The sequence below is a fragment of the Grampus griseus genome (genome assembly GCF_964374135.1).
Source record: "Grampus griseus genome assembly, chromosome: 12".
Classification (NCBI taxonomy): domain Eukaryota; kingdom Metazoa; phylum Chordata; class Mammalia; order Artiodactyla; family Delphinidae; genus Grampus; species Grampus griseus.
Genome location: NC_139006.1, coordinates 16,346,480 through 16,369,893, shown reverse-complemented (window position 1 = coordinate 16,369,893; position 23,414 = coordinate 16,346,480). Strand labels below are relative to the sequence as shown.

Here is a 23,414-nt window from a genome sequence, read left to right as displayed (position 1 = left end):
TCTTATTATTTATTTTTCGGCTGCACCACACAGCACATGGGATCTTAGTTCCCCGACCAGTGATCGAACCCGTGCCCCCTGCTGTGGAAGCGCGGAGTGTTAACCACTGGACCACCAGGGTAGTCCCAACAAATGCTGTTATTTAAGGGAGAACTGAGAGGATATTCAATTTATGACAGCATGAAAGAAGGAATATGAGTTAGTGGGAAGGAGATTCGAGTATTCTGTACTTGTTTGCCTTCATGACTTGTACTTACTGTGATAGCAGAGCAGTTGTGGAAGCAACGAGGAAGGATATGACTGAAAGTCACAGCCAAAGCTGGGCTTATGCAGTTACAACCATGTAACCAGGGCAGTGAAAGCTGATAGCACCCGCTAGTAGAAGTCTGTTATTCCAACCGAGGGCACTTACAGCAGGTTGGGGACTGCTGTGCTGGTGGAGAGCAAAAGATGTAAAGTAAGGAGACCTGAGAAGCATCAGCTTCAGGAAATACCAGGTTCCTCTTGAGACAAACTTTTTGCAAAGAATTCCATCTCAGGAGGAAATATGAACAAAACAAACATTCCTAAGGCCCTCAAGACTCGGTTTCATAAATCGTGCCAGCATTAGTTGATGAAAGAGCCTGCCTTCCCTCCCTCGCAGCCTAACCTGCTCTCCACTGCCCACATTTTAACCATTCCTGGCCGGGTGTACTGTTGGCTTCTACTTCTACTTCAGGCTGACTTCCTTCTAACTATAATCTTCAGACAAGTAGGAAGCGTTGCTGTCTAAAAGAACTGGGAGAAAGATCTACTCGGATTCTCGTCCTGGCTCTGAAACAACATACTGTAGCCTTAGGTAAGTGTGGATCTTAGTTTCCTCAAAAATAAAATGAAGGGGGGATGGACTAAATTTCCTCTCCTGTCATTCCATGCATGACTCTGTGACATATTCTGGTAAAGGATGAGAGTACGGGAGGTAACACATCCTCTGTGAGCCACTTGAGAGCAAGAGGTTGTATCTTTGTAGCCTTAGTACCTAAATACAGTGTTGGTCAGTAACCGTTTATGAGATTTGTGGATGAGAATGGCTTGGGATTCAAAAGACCCAGATTTGAATGCAATTATTGGTGGTACTGACTGTGGGTAACTGAGCAAATCTGGTTCAGAGCACCTTAGCATCTCTATCTGCAAAAAAGCTGGAGTGAGATTTACCACAGCCTTATGACTCTCCAGAATTAATGAATGGCTGTGAGCGAAACTACAGCTGTGCAGGTGAAAAGAACTCTGTGTTTTCAAGATCTTGGGTTATCCCAGTCAACTGAAATTTGCTTCCTAGGCAGATGCAGGATGAACATGTATTGCTTGCCCTGATTTTAGACAAAAGACTACCCAGAATAGGCTGTGATTCTTTCATCCGCTTTGCTTTTTGATGAGATCGTGCAGAAAGCTTTAGCCTGCGACAATGATTCTCTCTGGCTAACACAGTAATCAAACAAGTCTTGCTGCTTCCCTCAGCAGAAACAAATCAATTTAAGAACCCACTTGGGAATTCACTGTTTCCTCTCTGCAGACCAGGTTCAAGGCTGGTCTCATTCTGGCAGCTGAAATCAAGCAGAAATCCTTAGAGAACCGTGTCATAAAGCCACATTCACTTTTAGCTGATTAAAAAATATAAAAGTAACAGCCCACATACCTAATGTGCTATTTAAAAAAATGCTTCCTCTATTCCTTGGTTTATAAAAAATTCATTCATATCATTGTTCGTCTTTTCAAAAAATATATCAGAATGGTTCAGTTAAAGACATTCAAGCATTCGGAATTATAAATTAAGTTGTTTCCTTCCCCCTTTACCCACATTAGTGAGATCCCTAGGTTAGTACTCTGGAGGTACATATTTCCTGGGCTATTTCTTCTGCCTGATGAGATAAAAAGGGAGAGAAAGCAGTTTTCCTATCAAAAGAAGCTGCGGCTTTGAAAAAGTCCTCTTCAGGGGCAAATCTCATCAGCCAGAAGATTTTAACTCCTGGGCTCTGAAAGCTGCGGGGTTCAGAGATGGGCTGGCAGAGAGATGTCGGTTTGCTGCCCTCTGCAGGCGGCAGTTGGTAAGCCTCGATCAGTTAGAGGAAGCAGGGATGAATCCTTAGGGATCTGAAAAGAAATAAAACAAGTTAATGCCAAAATAAGCTGCCAGTGGGGTGGAGGAAATGATTGTGTACATCAGTCTACCATAAAAAACCTACAGCATTTAGGGAATGTCAAGATGGCCACTCTGTGCTGTTAGGTGCAAACAGGATGTAATAAAATACTGTACTGCTTGATTCAACTTTCGTAAGAATAGATTTAGATTTAGTCATACCAGAATGTTAGATTTTGGTTATCTCGGTAGTGGGATTATGGGTAATTTGTATTAAAATCCTTTTTACTTATCTGTATCATCTAAACTTTCTGTAATAAATATGTATTATTCTAGTAACAAGAACTAGTTAAAAAGTGATTTGCCAAGGCGACTTCTTGGGTGCTAGCAGTGTTCTGTTCCTTGATTTAGATGCTCTACATCGTCATCAAGCTGTCCACTCATGATGGCTGCGATTCTCTGTATGTCAGTATACTTCAATTAAAATGGTTTTTTAAAAGTGGTGTTACCGGGACTCTCACACATTGCTGGTGGGAATGCAAAATGGTGCAGCCACTTTAGAAGACATTTTGGCAGTTTCTTACAAAACTAAACATACTTTTGTCATATGATCCAACAGTCTCACTCCTTGGTATTTACCCAAATGAGTTGAAAACTTACATCCACACAAAGACCTCCACATGGATGTTTATAGCAGCTTTACTTTTTTTTTTTTTTTTTTGCCACGCTGTGCAGCATGTGGGATCTTAGTTCCCCCACCAGGGATCAAACCCGTGCTCCCTGTAGTGGAAGCACAGAGTCTTAACCACTGGACTGCCAGGGAAGTCCAGTGGCTTTATTCATAATTGCCAAAAAGTTGGAAGCATCCAAGATGTCCTTCAGTAGGTAAACGATAAATACCATGTTAGTGAACAGGGGCAAGGAGTATATGGGAATTCCTGCACTTTCTGCTCAATTCTGCTGTGAACCTCAAACTGCTCTAAAAAAAATAAAGTCTTTTTCAAACTGGCTGTACTCCTCTGGGAATATATTAAAAATTATTGAATTGTATGCAATAAATGAGTGAACTGTATGATATGTGAATTATATCTCAAAGCTGAAAAAAAAGCTGTTATATTTTTTTAAAGTGGTTGTACTCGTAGGTGAAAATATCAATAGATATAAAGTACTGACACATGCTACAATATGGATGAATCTTGAAAACATTATGCTAAGTGGAGAAGCCAGACACAAAAGGCTACATACTGTATGAAATGTCCAGAATAGGCAAAAACAGAAAGAAGATTAGTTGTTGTCAGGGACCAGGGGGTGGGGAATGGGGAATCACTGCTAATGGGTACAGGGTTTCTTCCTGGGATGATGAAAATGTTCTGGAATTAGTGGTGATTAATGTGCAACTTTGTGAGTGTACTAAAAACACGTTAATTATATACTTTTAAAGTGTACTTTTAAAGGGTGAACTTCATGGCCTAGGAATTATATCTCAATAAAGCTGTTATTTTTTAAAAATGGGGAAAAAGGTAATGGCAGATTTTGGAACATTGTCTTAAATAGCTGTGTGCCTAGAATTCAAAAATCAGTCTTTCGAACAATATAGCGTAATGCACGTTAAAAAATTAGTTTCAATTAAGAATGGCCAGGGCTTCCCTGGTGGCGCAGCGGATAAGAGTCTGCCTGCCGATGCAGGGGACACGGGTTCGTGCCCCGGTCAGGAAAGATCCCACATGCCGCAGAGCGGCTGGGCCCGTGAGCCATGGCCGCTGAGGCTGCGCATCCGGAGCCTGTGCTCCACAACGGGAAAGGCCAAAACAGTGAGAGACCCGCGTACCGCAAAAAAAAAAAAAAGAATGGCCATACATTAAGAAACCTAGACCCTTCTCTCTTTTGTCAGTGCTCTCAGTTGAGCGGGAACTGGAATCTGGTATCTGAGAAGGCATTTTACCATTGGCAGCAGAATTCAAGTGAAAGTCCCAGTTTCCGGGTCCGGAATATTAGGCTGTGGTCAGCGTGGGTCTATTAAAGGCAGCAGCTCTCCGCAACGAGAATCCAGTTTCAGACATGCCAAGTCGTCCGACCGTGTGGGCCCGATGTTCAGTATTGCAATTGGCAGCTTCCTCTCCTGGGCAGTGAGGATGAACCTGTAGCCCGAGTACACCTGTCGGAGCAGAAGACGCAGATAAGAGCTCTCTAGAGGCAGGAAGAGATAAACCAATAGGGAGCCTCTCCCGGGCTCCCCAGCCCACAAAGGGGGCAGTTACCATCCCGACACCAAGTCAGTTACCTGCAAGGACGATCCCACCACCAGGAGGGAGTCGGCTTCTTTTACCCGCTTGTGCACAAAATCAACCTTGTCAGGGTTCACCGTGTCCCCGAAGAAGACGACGTCTGGTTTCAGGGGCCCCCCACATCGAGAGCAGGGCGGGACCTGGAAGCTCTGTACCTGCTCCTCAGTGAGAAAGACGTCACCGTCCGGAGCCAGGCCATGGGCCTCAGCGCTCCAGGTGGGGTTCAGGACTTCAAACCGCTCTTGCAGTGCCCCTCGGGGAGTCTGCTCACCGCAGCCCAAGCAGAGGACCCTGAAACCAGAGAGGAGGCCAGCTGTGCTGGGGAGGCACGAAGCTACTGAAGACCTTTCACCCCCAACCATCTCTAGCTCCTCCGTCACCACTTTCTTTCCCTGATACCCACCGTGTTTTCCCCGCTTTATTAATACCTTTTCATGACCTCTTTAGCTACCACCTTCCTTCCACTGCCAACCTTCTAGAAAAACGTGCATCTGTTTCCTTACTACACACTCCCTGCTTAAACCTTCTGCTAGCTCACTTTTATCCTTAACATGACTGCAAAGCCTTTACCACATTTTACTTAGTGCCAAAACCAGGGTTTTTTTTCCCCCTTCCCCCTCCATCCTCTGCTCTAATCATCTGCTGTAATTGCCGCTGTCCATTGCCATCTTCTCTTTAAAACACTTTCTGGGGAGTTCCCTGGTGGCCTAGTGGTTAGGATTCCGGGCTTTCACTGCCAGGGCCCAGGTTCAGTCCCTGGTCAGGCTAATAAGATCCCACAAGCTGCATGGCCCTCCAAAAAAAAAAAGAGAAATTTGAGTCCTTTGTCCACTGCTCTGTGCCCATCGCCCATAACAGTGTCTGCACATAGCAGGCACTCACTAAATAGCTGTTGAAAGAAAAATGGAAGTTGGTTCCTCTTCTGCTCCTCCAGCCTCCAACCTGTTTTCTTTCCACTGTCCCTTCCTGGGGTGTCTCTGTGGTCACTGCTACAGTGCCTCTGTGCTAACAGTTTCCTCCTCTATACAGGACTCCACTCCTGCCCTCTCCCCCAAACTTTAGTCCAAGTCTCCTTGATGGTCCTGTCAAACTTAACTTCTGTCTTCAATCCCCCTCCACAGCTTCTCCATCACCTTCCTCCAGTTACTTGGGCTGAAACCCTTGGAAAGAAACTTGTTACTCAGTTTTCTCCCTTTACTCTCTATCTAGTCAATCATCAGACTGTGTTGGCTTTTTTTTTTTTCAACTTAAAAGGCCTCCTATGAAATGACAAGAAGTCTTGGATTTGTTTTAAAATATTTCAAGAGACAGAGAAAGGATAAGTAGACACGGTAAAATCTTGATAAAACTCTTTGGATCTGGGTGATGGTATGTGGGAGTTCATCATACTACTCTCTTTATTTTTGTGGATGTTTGAAATTTTCATCATTAAAAAAAATTTTAATGGACCCATAGCCATCCTTAGCTCTCCCATCCCCTGATGCCACCTTGGTCTGAGTCTTTCCAGCTGACTTTCCTGAGCCACTCTAACTCTCTAATCCTGTCCAGGCTTCCTCAAATGCTATTTTTATCATATTGCTTTCTTGCTCAGAAACCACTAACAGTACACTTTGGTCTCTCACAACAGACCCAAATTGCACTGCATGATTTTCAAATGCATCCAGGATTTGGGTCTAGCCTTCCCAGACAATCTGATTTCATACTAGCCTCCAACGAGACCAGGCCAGACTCTACAAGTTCCCTTCATTTGGAAAGCCCTCTTTCCCCTCCTTTGCCTAGTCATACCTGAGCTATTCTCCAGCCCCACCTCACCCATAAAAGATTACTCCAATCTTTACTAACTCTGTTTCTCTGAACCTGTAAAACATGTCTATCAAGAACCACATAATTTAACAATCACGTGTGGAGTGGTTTGTTGTTAAACCTGTTATTTTTGGGTCTCCCACCAAACAGATTACAAAATTCTCACATATTAAGCAGACCACGTTTTATATTTTGGTTTTGACCTCTCCACACCAGCAAGTGGCACACCAGTAGCACACCACATGTTGCAGACACCCAATAAATATTTTATGACTGGCAGACTGATTTCAGTCCTCAGAGGGTGATCTCTGGGGCTTACAGATAAGGAAACGGTCTCCAATTAGATACAAGTTACTGCCAGGGCTACATATGGTCATTTCATCAATATTTATTGGGTTCTGGCTATCCTGTGATCTATGTATCTAGGCACTGGAGACCCAGCAGTTTGTAGCATACGCTCTGCTCATAGTTCCCTCGGGACACTCAGAGGGCACCTCCCACAGTTCTCTTATAAGTTCCTGTGTCTCTCCTGTTTAGGGAGTTCCCTGGCCATGGAAGCCTTCTCCGGAGGAGCAGAGTCAAGTGTTAGGGAGTTAATTCCCCCAGAGTGACCCTCAGCCAATGAAGGATGGGAGGCAGTGGATAAACACCCCAGTTCCCCTTGACTTCCAGTGAGACGGTTCTGAAGCTGCTCTACAGTCAGAGAGCCCCTGACACGCTTGAGCCCCAGATGCCCCAAGCAGTAACCCACTCATTAGCAAAACCTTACCCTGCCTTTCCCACTTCCCTGTTTCACTTCCCATTCCCTCACTGAGTTTGCTGGGATCAACCCCAAAGTAAACAACTTCCTCCCAAATCATTTCCTCGTGGTCTAACGAAGACAACAGTGACCAGGACGGCCAAGGTCCCTGCTCTTATGGAGCACATGTCTGCATTCACCCTGTTTAGGCTTTCCTGCACCTGTGCATGCATCCGTGGAGTTCTGTCAGGCGCTGACTCCCCGCCTTGGTGTGCAAGGCATCCACATTTTGGGTCACCAACCAGGACAGCTTTCCGAATCTCTCCCAGTTGCTCAAAGCCCAGTGTGCAGGGTTAGGCTGGTGGGAGGAGAACTGAGGCCAGCCCACAAAGTTTCTCGCCCAGTACCGCTGGCGGATTTGAGCGATCCGTACAAAATCCCCATGCTGGATGGGCCTCCGGTCCGTGCGGGCATAAAGTCCCACCTTTTCTGACCTGTAGTCTGGGATTCCCGACTCAGTGGAGATTCCTGCCCCAGTCATCACTAAGAGTCTCTTGGAAAGGGTGATAAAGCGCTGTAACTCTTTGACCTTCTCAGAGTCCAGAGGAGGACTTGGTGGCACAAATAACCCAGTGGATCCGCGTGAGCACTGCTGGCTGAGGTTTGGCACCCAGCGGCCTTTTGCTGTCCTGAAAGTTAACCCAAAGCTCATCCTCATTCTAGAGAGGGAAAAAAAAAAAGCATCAAGTGAGAAACTGGGTTTTGAAAACCAGGGTAACCAAGGGAAGGGGGGAGGGGCAAGATGGGGAAGAGGATTAAGAGGTACAAACTACTATATATAAAATAAATAAGCTACAAGGATATATAGTACAACACAGGGAATATAGCCAATATTTCATAATAACTATAAATCGAATATAAACTTTAAAAATTATGAATCACTAAGTTGTACACCTGAAAATGTCAACTACACCTAAATTTTTTTTAATTTTAATTTAATGAAAAAAAACCCACAAAACTGATGAATGGGTAAACAAAATGTGGAGTATATAAATGAAACAAGATTAACCAAGGGTTGTTAATTGTTGAAGCTGGGTGATGGGTCCATGGATGGGGGTTCATTATATTACCTATCTCCACAATAAAAAAAAAAATTGGTGGTGGGAAATTCCCTGGCAGTCCAGGGGTTAGGACTCTGCGCTTTCACTGCTGAGTGTGCAGGTTCAATCCCTGGTTGGGGAACTAAGATCCCACAGGCCATGCAAAAAAAAAAAAAAAAATTTTTTTAAAGTAATTTCTTAGAGGAATGTTTGGATTGCAGATGCTCTAGTATGCCCAGAACAGTGGAAGTACAGAAATGCCAAAAGCCATGAGATGAAGGAAAAAAAAACTTCCCCCACAAAAAGAGAAAAAAAAAAAAAGAAGGAAGGGGGAGGGGAATGGCAGGGGGAGGGGGAGGGACAGGGAGAAAAGAATGGAGAAGTTTGAAGAGAAGCTAAAATGTGGAATGCTTTGCCTTAGAGGTAGACAAAACTCCAATATCTGGACCATATTAGCTTAGCAGTCATATAGTATTTGGAGAAAACATATTTGAAATTAAATAGACAAAGTGAACTAGGGCAGGTAACTCAAACATATGCCTGCCTCATGTTGCCCTTGATCTAGACAAAAATGAAAGCAAGAGCACACGATTATCAACAGAATAGAGATAAAAAAGGGCTAAGCTTAGCCTAAAAATATATAGACAAACCCTAACTAACTCTAGGCAAGAAACTAAAAAATAAAGAATGGAGGGGTAGCATCCTTATTTCCCCAAAACAGCCCACCCTAAACGGGATTTGGGAGCAGGTTACTAATGAGATTTCAACTTACATCTGGAAGCTGCCAACCCAAAAGGTATCTAATAATCAGCAAACTGGTACTTTGAAATATTTTATGAGAAGGGTGACAAGAGCCAACAGCACCATATTGAGCAATGCCTGGGGAATAGGAATTTGTTGGCATTGCATACAATACTGTCCTCTGAAAGATAATATCTAGGTATGAGAAAAATGTACTGGAGAGTAGTACAGGTTTTTACCTAATAAGAAGGCTATCCAGGGACTTCCCTGGTGGTGCAGTGGTTAAGAATCCGCCTGCCAATTCAGGGGACATGGGTTCGAGCCCTGGTCTGGGAAGATTCTCACAGGCTGCAGAGCAGCTAAGCCCGTGCAACACAACTACTAAGCTTGCGCTCTAGAGCCCGCGAGCCACAACTACTGAGCCCGCGTGCCACAACTACTGAAGCCCACATGCCTAGAGCCTGTGCTCGGCAACAAGAGAAGCCCCCACAATGAGAAGCCCCCGCACCGCAAAGAAGAGTAGCCCCCACTCGCTGCAACTAGAGAAAGCCCGCGCGCAACGATGAAGACCCAATGCAGGCAAAAAAAATTAAAAAAAAAAGAAAGCTATCCAACCAGACCATATTTCCAGGGGTGGATTCCATGCTTATGAGAACAGCCTACTGATAGTGAATTAATCAATGACCGCAATACCTGGAAGGACAGCTCCCAGATAAACAATTCACTTGCAAGGTAAGCCCCCTTCCCCCCACAGATACTTAGAGTGTATTTATAATCTTGCTTTGTAATCCAAATCAATCTTTGGTAAAATCTGGAAGGGTGTGAGCTAGTTCAGCATCTAATAACTCACGGATGTAACGAACACTGGGGCCCCAGGCTTAGAGAAAAAATTGACCTTTGCTAGGGGTGTGTTGGTAAACTGGCTTCCCCTTTACCCTCCTCCTCAAAAAAAGATAAAATAAAATAATCCTATCGTGGCCAGTTTCAGGCTACCAATGGTTCATCTAACAACTGGCCAGTAAATTCCCGAATATTTAACAACTGACCCTCACCAGTACAAACTGACTCCACACCCTCCTGGGTCCTTTGAAGTCCAACCTGAAACAACAAGCCTACCTTTTTATTATCTTTTTAGTAATTTGTTTTGGTCAAGAATTTCTAATATGTTCCACAAAATAAAACTTTGTCCCCACACTAGACTATTTCATAACAGCCCAAGCCAATCTGTCTTCCTGATCTCCTAAGAACCTACAGCCAGAGCTCTCCTATGCTGGGGCCATCAGATGAAAATTAACTATGGCTGGCAAATCTGCCAAGGCTTTCTGCATCCAAGGGAAACTGCATATTTTGGTTTCTGAAAAGAAAGGGGGGGAGTTCTAAAAAATAAAATCTATTTTAAAAAGGAGGGAGGTAAACTAAAAAATTGATAAAGCAGAATTCTAGCATAATATAAGGCCTATTCTGTCTCTCTCAGTAACACCTGGCTGGTCAGAACTGAATTTCTTATAAACTTCAAAAAGTTAATGGTTTACCTCAATATCTTTTTTAAGTCCCTTAATTGCTCATTGTTAATATATGACTATATCTAAAGATGTCTCTATCAGAGGAATACATTTATATTTTTAGTTAATACTATCCCTTGGGGGACCGTGTGTCCCATAAACCTACTTCCCATTTTATAAATCAGAATTATTTTATTTCTTCATAAACTAAAGAAGCACATTAGCGTTCCAGTTTAGCTGATGAAACTGTTGCTCAGACTTCTCGAGATTTTGATTTTATTAATGTAATTAAGCACATGCATACCTTTTATTCTATTTCCCCCATATTCTATTAGTTTACCCTCAATTGCAAATAGGGCTTCTTGGACAAGGTGAAGGGTAGTGAGACCTGACAAGGCATTCTACCCCAGCTTTTTCTAGCTGTAAAAACAAGGCCTTTATGTAATATTAGATAAAATGCAGAAATTCTCTAGTGACACGCACCCCATATGTAAACATTATTTTATGCTGGGCTTTCCAGATCTGGGATCAGGACCCTGACTTCTCCCTGACATTCCACAGCAGTGAACAGCTAAACAGATAATCCCGATTCCTGAGACCGGAGGGCTCGGGAAACCCCGCTGAAAAGACGCTCTGTTGGAACAGCTGCTCTCTCCCAGGTCCTATCAAAGGGCAAAGAGGAGAAGTGGAATCCTCAATTTATAGAAACCTGCAGCCCACACAGAACTCACTTACCTTTCACAGCTTAAGGGACACTCCGCGCCCGACAGGGGGACCGACTGGCTGTATTTGCACTTTGGGAAATGTAGTTCATTAACCTGAAATGATGCAAGAAAAACTACAAGTCCCACAAACCTCTGGGCTTCACAATCGAGGGACCCAGGTTTTCCAGTAGCGTCCCCTGTTGGCCTTTTGTGGTCAGAGGCTTCGAACCCTGGTACGCGATGTGCAGCTGTCTACCTACCCATCATCTCTTTGAGAGAAGCGGTTAGAGCTTGGACGTCATTGTTCTGAGTGCAAAATAGTACATCCAAACAGCGTTAACTTAGGAATTCATTCTCTAGAAGCTTTAGTAATGGATCTAGGTTTGACTCATCCTCAACTTCAGTGTTTCAGAACCTTTCCACTCATGGAAACGGAATCAAGTTCCCACCTTGCAGTGAGCTGTGAAGAAATACATTCACAAATAGCTGAAAAACTGATGTTTTTACAGTTAAAATGAACAATTAAAGTGAAATATAATATACAGGGACTAATGTGTTTACCCACGTGGCTTCTCCAACTTTCTTATCTTTTTTTTGTTTGTTTTGGCTCCGTTGGGTCTTCGTGGTTGGGTCTTCAGGGTTGGGTCTTCCTTGCTGTGTGCAGGCTTTCTCTAGTTGCAGCCAGTGGGGGCTACTCTTCGTTGTGGTGTGAGGGCTTCTCATTTTGGTAGCTTCTACTGTTGCGGAGCACGGGGTCTAGGCGCCCCGGCTTCAGTAGTTGTGGCACATGGACTTAGTTGCTCCGCAGCATGTGGGATCTTCCCAGACCAGGGCTCGAAACCATGTCACCTGCTCTGGCAGGCAGATTCTGATTCTTAACCACTGCGCCACCAGGGAAGTCCCTTATTTCTCATCTTGTGTTTTTACTAAATTAACCAACACAATGCCTGGGTCTTACCCCCAGAAATTCTGATTTAATTGGTCTGGGGAGACACTTGGGCACCAAGTCGGTTTACAAACCTCACAGTTGTTTCTAATATGTAGCCAGTGAGAACCACTGATCTGTAGCATTGCCTAAATAAGACATCGATTTCTAAGTGTTTTAGAACATATCAAAGGATATGCTAGCACTGACCTTGAAGACCACTCTAAGGAACCACTCCCCCCATTTTAAAATGAAGTGAGGGGAATTCCCTGGAGGTCCAGGGCTTTCAGCTTTAGGCTCCGAGCTTTCACCGCCGAGGGTACAGGTTCAATCCCTGGTCGGGGAACTAAGATCTCGAAAGCCACTCGGTGCCGCCAAAAACAAACAAGCAAACAAACAAAACTGAAGCCCAAAGGAGTAGTATGAAAGCTGGAGTCAGAGTCTGACTCTCATTGAATGCATAGCAGTAAATATTGGTAAAGTAACCCATTTCGGTAGTTTGGGAGCAATATCTCCAGCCACACCTCAAATAGGTCACTGGGCTGAGAGAGCCACCTGACATGAGTCTTTTTTCTTTTTTTGCAGTACGCGGGCCTCTCACTGTTGTGGCCTCTCCCGTTGCGGAGCACAGGCTCCGGACGCGCAGGCTCAGCGGCCATGGCTCACGGGCCCAGCCTCTCCGTGGCAGGTGGGAAGATGGCATGTGGGATCTTCCCGGACCGGGGCGCGAACCTGTGTCCTCTGCATCGGTAGGCGGACTCTCAACCACTGCGCCACCAGGGAAGCCCGACGTGAGTCTTTTGTACCTTAGTTAACCTGACCACATTGGCTGGGAAAAAATTTAAAAAAGGATTAAAATAGAGACTGGGGGGCTTCCGTGGTGGCGCAGTGGTTAAGAATCTGCCTGCTAATGCAGGGGACACGGGTTCAATCCCTGGTCCGGGAAGATCCCACACTGTGGAGCAACTAAGCCCGTGCGCCACAATTACTGAGCCTGCACTATTGAACCTGTGTGCCACAACTACTGAAGCCCGCGCGCCTAGAGCCCATCCTCTGCAACAAGAGAAGCCACGACGATGAGAAGCCCGCCCATGGCAACAAAGAGTGGCCCTGGCTCGCTGCAACTAGAGAAAGCCCCCACACAGCAAGAAGACCCAACACAGCCAAAAGTAAAAACAAATACGTTAATTTTTAAAAATGTATACTGGAAAAAAAATGTATACTAGGAACTTTTATGAAGTCAAAAAATTATAGGGCTTCCCTGGTGGTGCAGTGATTAAGAATCGCCTGTCAGTGCAGGGAACACGGGTTCGAGCCCTGGTCCGGGAAGATCCCACACGTCGCAGAGCAACTAAGGCCCTGCGCCATAACTACTGAACCTGCGCTCTAGATCCCACGAGCCACAGCTACTGAGCCTGCGTGCCTAGAGCCTGTGCTCCGCAACAAGAGAAGCCACCGCAATGAGAAGCTCGTGCACTGCAACAAGAGTAGCCCCCGCTTGCCGCAACTAGAGAAAACCCGTGCACAGCAACGAAGACCCAGTGCAGCCAAAAATAAATAAATAAAATTTAAAAAAAGAAAACAAAATTGTAATCCAGAATATTTTCTGCACACATGGGTATTTGATTAAAACCTATGGAAATGTCAAAACATGACACTACCCCCAATCCCAGGCAAATTTTATTGTGGAAAACTTCAGAGCCACATTATTTTTCCAGTTCTTCAAGTAGAATAAGCATCATTAAAAGACTGGCCAGGAACACAGGATTATTGTGCTTTTAGGCACCAAAGAATTTCATGTTCTGGGGAGAAGTTAGCTGAGTTTTCTATTTTTCTTAGTGCTGGGAAGTCATCTGTGGAAGATGAAGTCATCCAAGACAGCTGGTGAAACAATTTCCCTTGATAGCTACTGACAGGGTGTAATGAGCCACCCAATCGAGACATTCTCAAGGGCTGAGAAGTTCTTTGGATGACCCTTGTCTTTTTATTTCTCACAACTCCACCACACTAGGAATTAATGACAAAGTCCTTGGCTGGATCAAAATCAAATACTCTAAATTAATCAGACTGTTAGCCTTTCTTTTTTTCTGCTGTTTTTTCCTACCCTGCCAATTATGGCTGTGGGAAAAAAATTAACTACACATCAGCATCAAATAGGCCTTTTTATGTCATTTTTACATCTAGTTGATTACATAAATGTTCAGTGAGCAATACTTTGAACGTTTCATGTTTGAAAGTTTTCATAATGAAATTTTGGGGGAAATATTTTCTCAGAGTACTAGTTGCATCTTAGTGAGTAGCAAAAACCAAAAGTCTTTTGGAGAGTACAGCTCAGAGCTGAAACAAGTTCAGACATAGGTTTCTAGTAGCTTTCCACTTGCCGAGCCAGTAACAGTGAAAGTTACTTCAAACTCATGAACTGTAGAAATAGCCTCTCTCCTCTGAATTAAGATGTCCACAGAAAACCCTTCCAGGTTAAACATAGCACATCATCCAGAAATTCTACTTCTAGATATAAACACAAAAGAATTGAAAAGAAGGACTCAAACTGATACTTGTATGTCAATGTTCATAGAAGCATTATTCACAATAGCCAAAAGGTGGAAGCAACCTCCTGTCAATCAAAGAATAAATGGATAACAAAATTCCATACAGTAGAATATCAGCCATAAAAAGGAACGAAATTCTGAAACATACTACAATACGGATGGACCTTAAAAACAAGGTATGAAATAAGCCAGACACAAAAGGTCAAATAATTGTGTGATTCTCTTATGTGAGGTACTGAGAGTTGCCAAATTTATAGAAAGTGGAATAGAGGTTGCCAGGAGCTGTGGGAGAGAGGAATGGGGAGTTAGTATTTAATGGGAAGTTTGTTTGGAATGATGAAAAAGTTCTGGAGATGTACAGTGGTGATGGTTGCTGAACTTAGAAATGCTTCAAATGGTAAATTTTATGTTATGTGTATTTTACCACAGCACCCTTACACTGAGCACATTTCTCATCCTCCCCAATTTATAGTCTGAATTAAGTTTATTAGCATGTTCCCTCCCACAATGCTTTGCTTCATTCTCCACTCAAAACTAAGTGAAATCAAGCAACTGAATACTGAGAAACAGCTTATATATTTCCGAGACATCTTAATATGGTTGTATAATTTTCACCCCATTAATAATTAAGGGTTTTGCCTTGAGGCTCCAACTCACCTTTCTGAAATAGGAACCTTGCTTATTGGGAACGATGAGTAGGGGATTATGTTCTCCAGCTTTGCGCAGTGGCAGTATCGTAGCCAATGAGGTTTATCCGAGGCGCGATTATTGCTAATTGAAAACTTTTCCCAATACCCCGCCGTGACGACTTGAAATATAGTCGGCATTGGCAATTTTTGACAGTCTCTACGGAGACTGAATAATGCAAGTTTAAAAAAAGTATGTGTTTCGTAACCACCGTAAATCTACGAGAGAATACGTTGAAAGTCCTAAGTCACAAACAGCGTGGAAGGAACGCTGAGAGTTCAAAATGACCAGTAGCTATATACTCAATTTCAAATTTTCACCGTTACCAGGTAGGGAATTGCCTTGCTAGAAAATCCTAGCACGTGTTACTGTCGTTTTTGTTATCGATTTCAATATAAGCGATTAGCTTTTGTTAACAGTTCGTTTCATACCTGTTTCTCAGTTTTAGTTCGTTCTTTATACTTGCGTGTTAGTTGTCCAAGTTGTATTAATAATTGTTTTTTATTTCTTAATATTTATTTTTCTGGCTTTAACACCAACACTTCCATTTACTCGTCCCGTCTCGCATTACTCTCTGTTTCGGTTTTTTTCTTGTCGCTGTTCTTTAGAACGCGAGTCTTACCCGCAGCGTCTTGGTGATGTCATGGTAATTTGCATAAAATTCTCCAGCGTCCTTAGCGAAAGGCGTTCTTATTTTCGAAAGGTTAGGGTTCGACAAGAGTTGCTCTAATACCCGGCAGCTCTTCGCGCACACGTGTTTTAAACAGGAATGTGTGCAGGGAAATGCTTCATATCTCCCAGCTCGTTGTTAGTCGCTCGCCCTCACGGTAAAGACAGTTGTCATCCATGGGGGAGGTAGGTGCGTGCTCATGCTCTCTAGCTTTGCGCAGTGGCAGTATCGTAGCCAATGAGGTTTATCCGAGGCGCGATTATTGCTAATTGAAAACTTTTCCCAATACCCCGCCATGACGACTTGAAATATAGTCGGCATTGGCAATTTTTGACAGTCTCTACGGAGACTGAGCGACGCATGTTTAATAGCAGATATTCTAATACTTTCTAGGAATGAGTGTTTGGATTGTTGAGGTTTGTTTTAGGCTTTCCTACTTATTCTTACTAAAACAATACTAGATTTTATCGTTGCAAGTGGGTGGTGAGTCTGTTCCGTGTTTTTCGAAGATCACGGGTTCGTAGGAACAGACGTGAGCTTGAAAATCTGTCATCCAAACATTTCCTTTTAAAGCGAGTAAACAAAAAGAACACAGTGGGTTTTTTTAGGTTGTACTGTAGAGTCCTGGGCACAGCTTCGCTTGCAATTAAATCACTTTATTCTTAGTGGGGGACTGATTTCTACTATAATGGCTGCTTATAGTCTTGTGCTGTTAAGAGGATCAGGCGTGTCCACGGACAGAAGGCCTAAGGAGTCCGAGCTCTGGGCGTGGCAGATACAGCTGGACCTGTTTAGGCCACCACCCATAAAATATTTTTCTGTTCTCTAGCAAAAGAATGCGGCTTGTTAGGGTGAAGGTGGTGGAACAGCCTCTACTGATTCAAAACAGCAGACTGTGGAAAACCGCCCGAGCGCAAGATCAGACACAGTCCCTGCTTCAAGGAACTCACCGTTTTGAAAACAGATAACATAATTACAGAGTATTTCAATGTTATAGAGAGATGTGATGGAGCCATCCAGAAAACCAGCCGAGTTCCAACACCACCCACTATGGAGCACTTATTGTGTGCCAGACTCCGCATGAACTGCTTACTTCCTGTGCCAGACTCCATGCAAAGTGCTTAAGATGCTTTGTTTCATTTAATTTTTACAGAAACCTTTCTCCCCATTCCTTTTTTTTTTTTTTTTACAAACAGCTCTACTGAGGCATAATTGATATTCAATAAACTGCACATATTTAAAGCCTACGATTTGATGAGTTTTGAGAACATATATACACCCATGAAACCATTACTGCAAACCAGCTGGCGAACACATCCATTACTCCCCAAAGTTTCCTGATGTTCCTTTGCAATCCATCCCTCCCTCCCAACTCTCCCCACTACCCCTCCCCCATTCTGTCGCTATAGATTAGTTTGTATTTTCTAGAATTTTATAGGAACGGAATCTACGGTATGTGATTTTCTTGAGATAGACTTTTTTCATCAAACAATATGTCCTTGCAGTTCATCCAGGTTGTTGCATGTATCACTAGCTCATTCTTTTTCCTTGCTGAGTAGTATTCTATTATATGGAAGTACCAGGGTTTGTTCAACCATTCACCCATGGAAGGACATTTGAATTGTTCCTAGTATTTTGCTATCATAAATAAAGCTGCTAAGAGCATTCCTGTACAAGTTTTGTAAGAAGCTGTCAAATTATCTTCCAGAGTGGCTTTCCATTTCCATTTTAGTTTCCACCTGCAGTTTTAAAAAATCTAGGCAAGTGCCCCTGACTTTTTTTTTTAATTAATTAATTTATTTATTTTTGGCTGAGTTCGGTCTTTGTTGCCACGCGCGGGCTTTCTCTAGTTGCGGCAAGTGGGGTCTACTCTTCGTTGCGGTGCGCGTGCTTCTCATTGCGGTGGCTTCGGAGCACAGGCCCTAGGCGCATGGGCTTCAGTAGTTGCCATACGTGGGCTCAGTAGTTGTGGCTCATGGTGTCTGTTGCTGCACGGCATGTGGGATCTTCCCGGACTAGGGCTTCAACCCGTGACTTCTGCATCGGCAGGCGGATTCTTAACCACTGCGCCACCAGGGAAGCCCCCGCCCCGCCCCCGCTGCCTTTTCTCTTTCCTTCATGACACTGATTTTTTGAAGAGTCCGAGACAGTTATCGTGTAGAAGCCTCACATTCCAACTTCACTGACTGTGTTCCCTTTATTTCCTGTAACCAAGACTTGATTCGATTCAACAGAATTTCAGAGATAGCGTTATGAACTTTGTATTGCATCTGCCACTATAATTGATGCTGAGTTTAAGCGCCAGGGTAAAGCAGTAACTGGTCTCTCTCTATTGTAAAAGTGCACTTTCCCCTATGTAATCAGTAATCTGTGGAATGAACAATCCTTGACATTTGGTAATAAAAGCCCTTTGCTTTCCACAACTACTCCCTTAAACCACTTCCTGATCAGTCATCAAAATATGGCTAAGTAAGATAAATTAATGTCACTTCTTTTCTGGAACCCAGGGTAGGTTTGCTGGGACCAAGGAATACCCTGTGTTCAGGACCTGTGGTCCCAGGAAAGGGAAGAAGAGTCCCCTGCAGAGCCAATGTATTACAATTGAGCAAATATATGATGGAAAGAGGGGGTCAGTGATAACTACCCAAAGGGGCATCCTGAAGACCCCACTACGATTGTGGGAACTACAAGAGGAGCCGACGTGTGCTATCCAGAGGCTGAAATTTCAAGGAGCTAAAAATTTCCTTGATAGTGTGGTCTGAAAATGCACTCCAACCATTTCTTTTCATCTTAGCTGGTTGCCAAGATGAATAATCTGGGTGTCAGAACAGGCCTGGAGGAGACAGAACATGAATGCTCCCTCCCATGGCAAATTTTGTATTGATCGGAAAATCAGATGATGCTCTGGCAAACACTCATGTGAATGTGTGTGTGTGTGTGTGTGTGTGTGTGTGATTTTCTTAGAATTTATAATAGCAAGTAAGTAAAATAATGACTCATTTGTAAGCATACAAGAAAGAAAAGCATGGAAAAACCACCAAGGGACTTCCCTGGTAGCGCAGTGGTTAAGAATCTGCCTGCCAAGGCAGAGGACACGGGTTTGAGCCCTGCTCCAGGAAGATCCCACATGCCGTGCAGCAACTAAGGCCATGTGCCACAACTACTGAGCCTGCTCCCTAGAGCCCATGCGCCACAACTACTGAGCCCGTGTGCTGCAACTACTGAAGCCCGCGTGCCTAGAGCCTGTGCTCCACAACAAGATGAAGCCACCACAATAAGAAGCCTGTGCACCACAGCGAAGAGTAACCCCCACTCACCACAACTAGAGAAAGCCCGCGTGAAGCAACAAAGACCCAATGCAGCCAAAAGTAATGAGTAAATGGATTTGCCTTAAAAAATAAATAAATTAAATAAATAAATAATAAATACTTTTTTTTTAAAAACCCACCAAAAATATGAACAAAAAGCTTAAGGAAAGCAAAACAACTTTTTTAAAGGTAAAATTTATAAAGCATACATGTGATATTTTGCTCTCAGCTCTACTGGAATCTTTCTTTGGGTAGTTTGAGTTACAATGACTTTTTTTTTTTTTTTAATTGAAGTAAAATTCACAGAATGTAAAATTAACCATCTTCAAGTGGATCCATGTGATTTTTACATATTATTGGTTTCAGTTTCACAACCTAATTTTTTTCTGGTTGTAAAATTACTGCATGTTGGTGTATAAAATCCAAACATTGTATATATGCAGCAGTGACAGTCAAAGATCACTGTAATCCCACCTCCATGGCTAGAGAAAATAGCCACAGATATGTGAGATTATTCCTCCAAATTGTTCTATTTACGTGTCACCCTAATTATTAACAAACATTGGATTATATTTTACATTCAGTTCTACTATTTCCTTTTTCTTTCTGCTAAACTAATATATGGTGGACCTATTTTCCATGTCAGCATATAGCTCCCCTCTTCCCATATGGATATACCTCACTTCAGCTAACCAATCCCTATGGATGGACATTTGGGTTGTTCCCAGTTTTTCCCAATTATAAGCAATGCTATGATGAGCATCCTTGGATGTGCATCTTTGCCTACTCATAGGGTTTTTTGGGGGGAATTTTGCCTACTAGTGTGCTGTTTCTAGGGGAAATTTCTGTAGGTGAGATTGCTTGCACAAAAACCGTTCACATTTTGCATTTTAATTTTTTTTTTTTGGCTGTACCGTGCAGCTTGTGGAATCTTAGTTCCCCAACCAGGGATTGAACCTGCAGCCTCGGCAGTGAAAGTGGAGTCCTAACCACTGGACCACCAGGGATTTCCCCATATTTTATATTTTAAAAGATGCCCCCAAGTTGGGTCCCCCAAGACTGTACTGTGTATTCTCCCACAAAGCCACATAGGAGAGCGTCTGGAGAATATTCGATGTGTACGTTTGAAACGCTGAAGCTTTCACAGGACTCTTCTGGGTTAGGGAGGGGAAGAAGGAGGAGGGTGAATTCATATCCAGTTCCAACAATTAGTTGTTCTCTAGCTCCTTTCCAGGCAGAAAGCAGAGAGAAGGGGCTGGCTTGGGTGAGGTAATCCTGACCCTCTCCCCTTCCACCATGTATGGAAATATCCTTGGAAACATCAGTTCCAGATGGAGCCAACCCCCACCCCACCCCCTCCCACCCTGTCGCCCAAGCCAGCCTGGACCTACTGGCTCCAGAGGACAGAAAAGCTGGACTCTGAGGAGTATCTCATCAGGGAACGGGTCCACCAGCCCCCAAACAATCTTCCCAGTGTAAGTCCCTGCAGGCTGTCTGCAAGAATCACTGGCTTCTCTAGGTTAAAAATATCCTGTGCCCAAGGGGCCTTCAGTGTCTGTCTCAGAAGAGAGCTGGCTTATACTCTCCATCATTGGGGAAATGAACTGAGACCAACTGATTTTTTTTTTTCCATGAAGCTTTGAAACCAGACTTTCTGGGTTCAAATCTTTGCTCCACTATTCACTAACTGCGTGACCCTAGGCTACTTACTTAATTTCTCTGTACCTCAGTTCTCTGGCTGTAAAAGGAGTGTCAGGATCATCACATCTATCTCAGAAGCCAGTGGGTCTCCACCCTGGCTGAGCACTTAAAATCACCTGGTGAGCTTTTAAAAATCCTCTTGCCCAGGTGCATTCTGGGTCAATTCAATCAGAATTTCTGAGCATTAGTTCTGGGCAAAAAATATATTTTAAAACTTCCCAGGGGGCTTCCCTGGTGGCACAGTGGTTGAGAGTCTGCCTGCCGATGCAGGGGACGCGGGTTCGGGCCCCGGTCTGGGAGGATCCCACATGCCGCGGAGCGGCTGCGCCCGTGAGCCGTGGCCGCTGAGCCTGCGCGTCCGGAGCCTGTGCTCCGCAACAGGAAAGGCCACAACAGTGAGAGGCCCGCGTACTGCAAACAATAAATAAATAAATAAAAATCAATTAAAAAAAAAAAACTTCCCAGGAACTTCCCTGGTGGCACAGTAGTTAAGAATCCACCTGCCAGAAAACTATGACACTGATGAAAGAAATTAAAGATGATACAAACAAATGGAGAGATATACCATGTTTTTGTATTGAAAATCAACATTGTGAAAATGACTATACTACCCAAAGCAATCTACAGATTCAATGCAATCCCTATCAAACTACCAATGACATTTTTCACAGAACTAGAACAAAAAATTTCACAATTTGTATGGAAACACAAAATAGCCAAAGCAATCTTGAGAAAGAAAAACAGAGCTGGAGGAATCAGGCTCCTGGACTTCAGACTATACTACAAAGCTACAGTAATCAAGACAGTATGGTACTGGCACAAACACAGAAATATAGATAAATGGAACAGGATAGAAAGCCCAGAGATAAACCCACACACATATGGTCACCTTATTTTTGATAAAGGAGGCAAGAATATACAATGGAGAAAAGAAAGCCTGTTTAATAAGTGGTGCTAGAAAAACTGGACAGCTACATGTAAAAGACTGAAATTAGAGCACTCCCTAACACCATACACAAAAATAAACTCAAAATGGATTAAAGACCTAAATGTAAGGCCAGACACTATAAAACTCTTAGAGGAAAACATAGGCAGAACACTCTATGACATAAATCACAGCAAGATCCTTTTTGACCCACCTCCTAGACAAATGGAAATAAAAACAAAAATAAACAAATGGGACCTAATGAAACTTAAAAGCTTTTGCACAGCAAAGGAAACCATAAACAAGATGAAAAGGCAACCCTCAGGATGGGAGAAAATATTTGATAATGAAGCAACTGACAAAGGATTAATCTCTAAAATTTACAAGCAGTTCATGCAGCTCAATATCGAAAAACAAACAACCCAATCCAAAAATGGTCAGAAGACCTAAATAGACATTTCCCCACAGAAGATATACAGATTGCCAACAAACACATGAAAGGATGCTCAACATCACTAATCATTAGAGAAATGCAAATCAAAACTATAATGAGGTATCACCTCACACCAGTCAGAATGGCCATCATCAAAAAATCTACAAACAGGGCTTCCCTGGTGGCGCAGTCGTTGAGAATCTGCCTGCCAATGCAGGGGATATGGGTTTGAGCCCTGGTCTGGGAGGATCCCACATGCCGCGGAGCAACTAGGCCTGTGAGCCACAACTACTGAGCCTGCGCGTCTGGAGCCTGTTCTCCGCAACAAGAGAGGCCGCGACAGTGAGAGGCCCGCGCACCGTGATGAAGAGTGGCCCCCGCTTGCCACAACTAGAGAAAGCCCTCACACAGAAACGAAGACCCAACACAGCCAAAAATAAATAAATTTATTTAAAAAAAATCTACAAACAATAAATGCTGGAGAGGGTCTGGAGAAAAGGGAACCCTCTTGCACTGTTGGTGGGAATGAAAATTGATACAGCCACTATGGAGAACAGTATGGAGATTCCTTAAAAAACTAAAAATAGAACTACCATATGACCCAGCAATCCCACTATTGAGCATATACCCGGAGAAAACCATAATTCAAAAAGAGACATGTACCACAATGTTCATTGCAGCTCTATTTACAATAACCGGGACGTGGAAGCAACCTAAGTTTCCAACAACAGATGAATGGATAAAGAAGATGTGGCACATATATACAATGGAATATTACTCAGCCATAAAAAGAAACAAAATTGAGTTATTTGTAGTGAGGTGGATGAACCTAGAGTCTGTCATACAGAGTGAAGTTAGAAAGAGAAAAAGAAATACCATATGCTAACACATATATGGAATCTAAAAAAAAAAAGGTTCTGAAGAACCTAGGGGCAGGACAGGAATAAAGATGCAGACGTAGAGAATGGACATGAGGACACGGGGAGGGGGAAGGGTAAGCTGGGACAAAGTGAGAGAGTGGCATGGACATATATACACTACCAAATGTAAAATAGATAGCTAGTGGGAAGCAGCGCATAGCACAGGGAGATCAGCTCGGTGCTTTGTGATCACCTAGAGGGGTGGGATAGGGAGGATGGAGACGCAAGAGGGAGGAGATATGGGGATATATGTATAGCTGATTCACTTTGTTATACAGCAGAAACTAACACACCATTGTAAAGCAA

At 43.4% G+C, this 23,414-nt stretch overlaps 1 protein-coding gene across 1 annotated transcript; it reads right to left on the bottom strand.

Moving 5' to 3' along the window:
* Positions 1 to 1,704: 1,704 nt before the first annotated feature.
* Positions 1,705 to 11,053, bottom strand: SIRT4 (sirtuin 4). The gene is made up of 5 exons (XM_082667851.1): positions 11,022 to 11,053; positions 7,165 to 7,662; positions 4,398 to 4,692; positions 4,059 to 4,271; positions 1,705 to 2,130 (listed from the first exon to the last, which is right to left on the bottom strand). Exons 2-4 carry the CDS (start codon positions 7,659 to 7,661, stop codon positions 4,119 to 4,121), a joined length of 945 nt encoding a protein of 314 aa, XP_082523977.1. The 5' UTR covers position 7,662; positions 11,022 to 11,053; the 3' UTR covers positions 1,705 to 2,130; positions 4,059 to 4,118.
* Between the last annotated feature and the right edge of the window lie 12,361 nt (positions 11,054 to 23,414).

Coding starts and splice junctions, on each gene's coding strand:
- SIRT4 (XM_082667851.1), bottom strand. CDS start 7,661: ATGAGGATGAGCTTTGGGTTAACTTTCAGGACAGCAAAAGGCCGCTGG. Junction 4,693..7,164: donor CTCCACGGATGCATGCACAG/GTGCAGGAAAGC, acceptor CTCTGGTTTCAG/GGTCCTCTGCTTGGGCTGCG. Junction 4,272..4,397: donor TGGTGGGATCGTCCTTGCAG/GTAACTGACTTG, acceptor CTGCTCCGACAG/GTGTACTCGGGCTACAGGTT.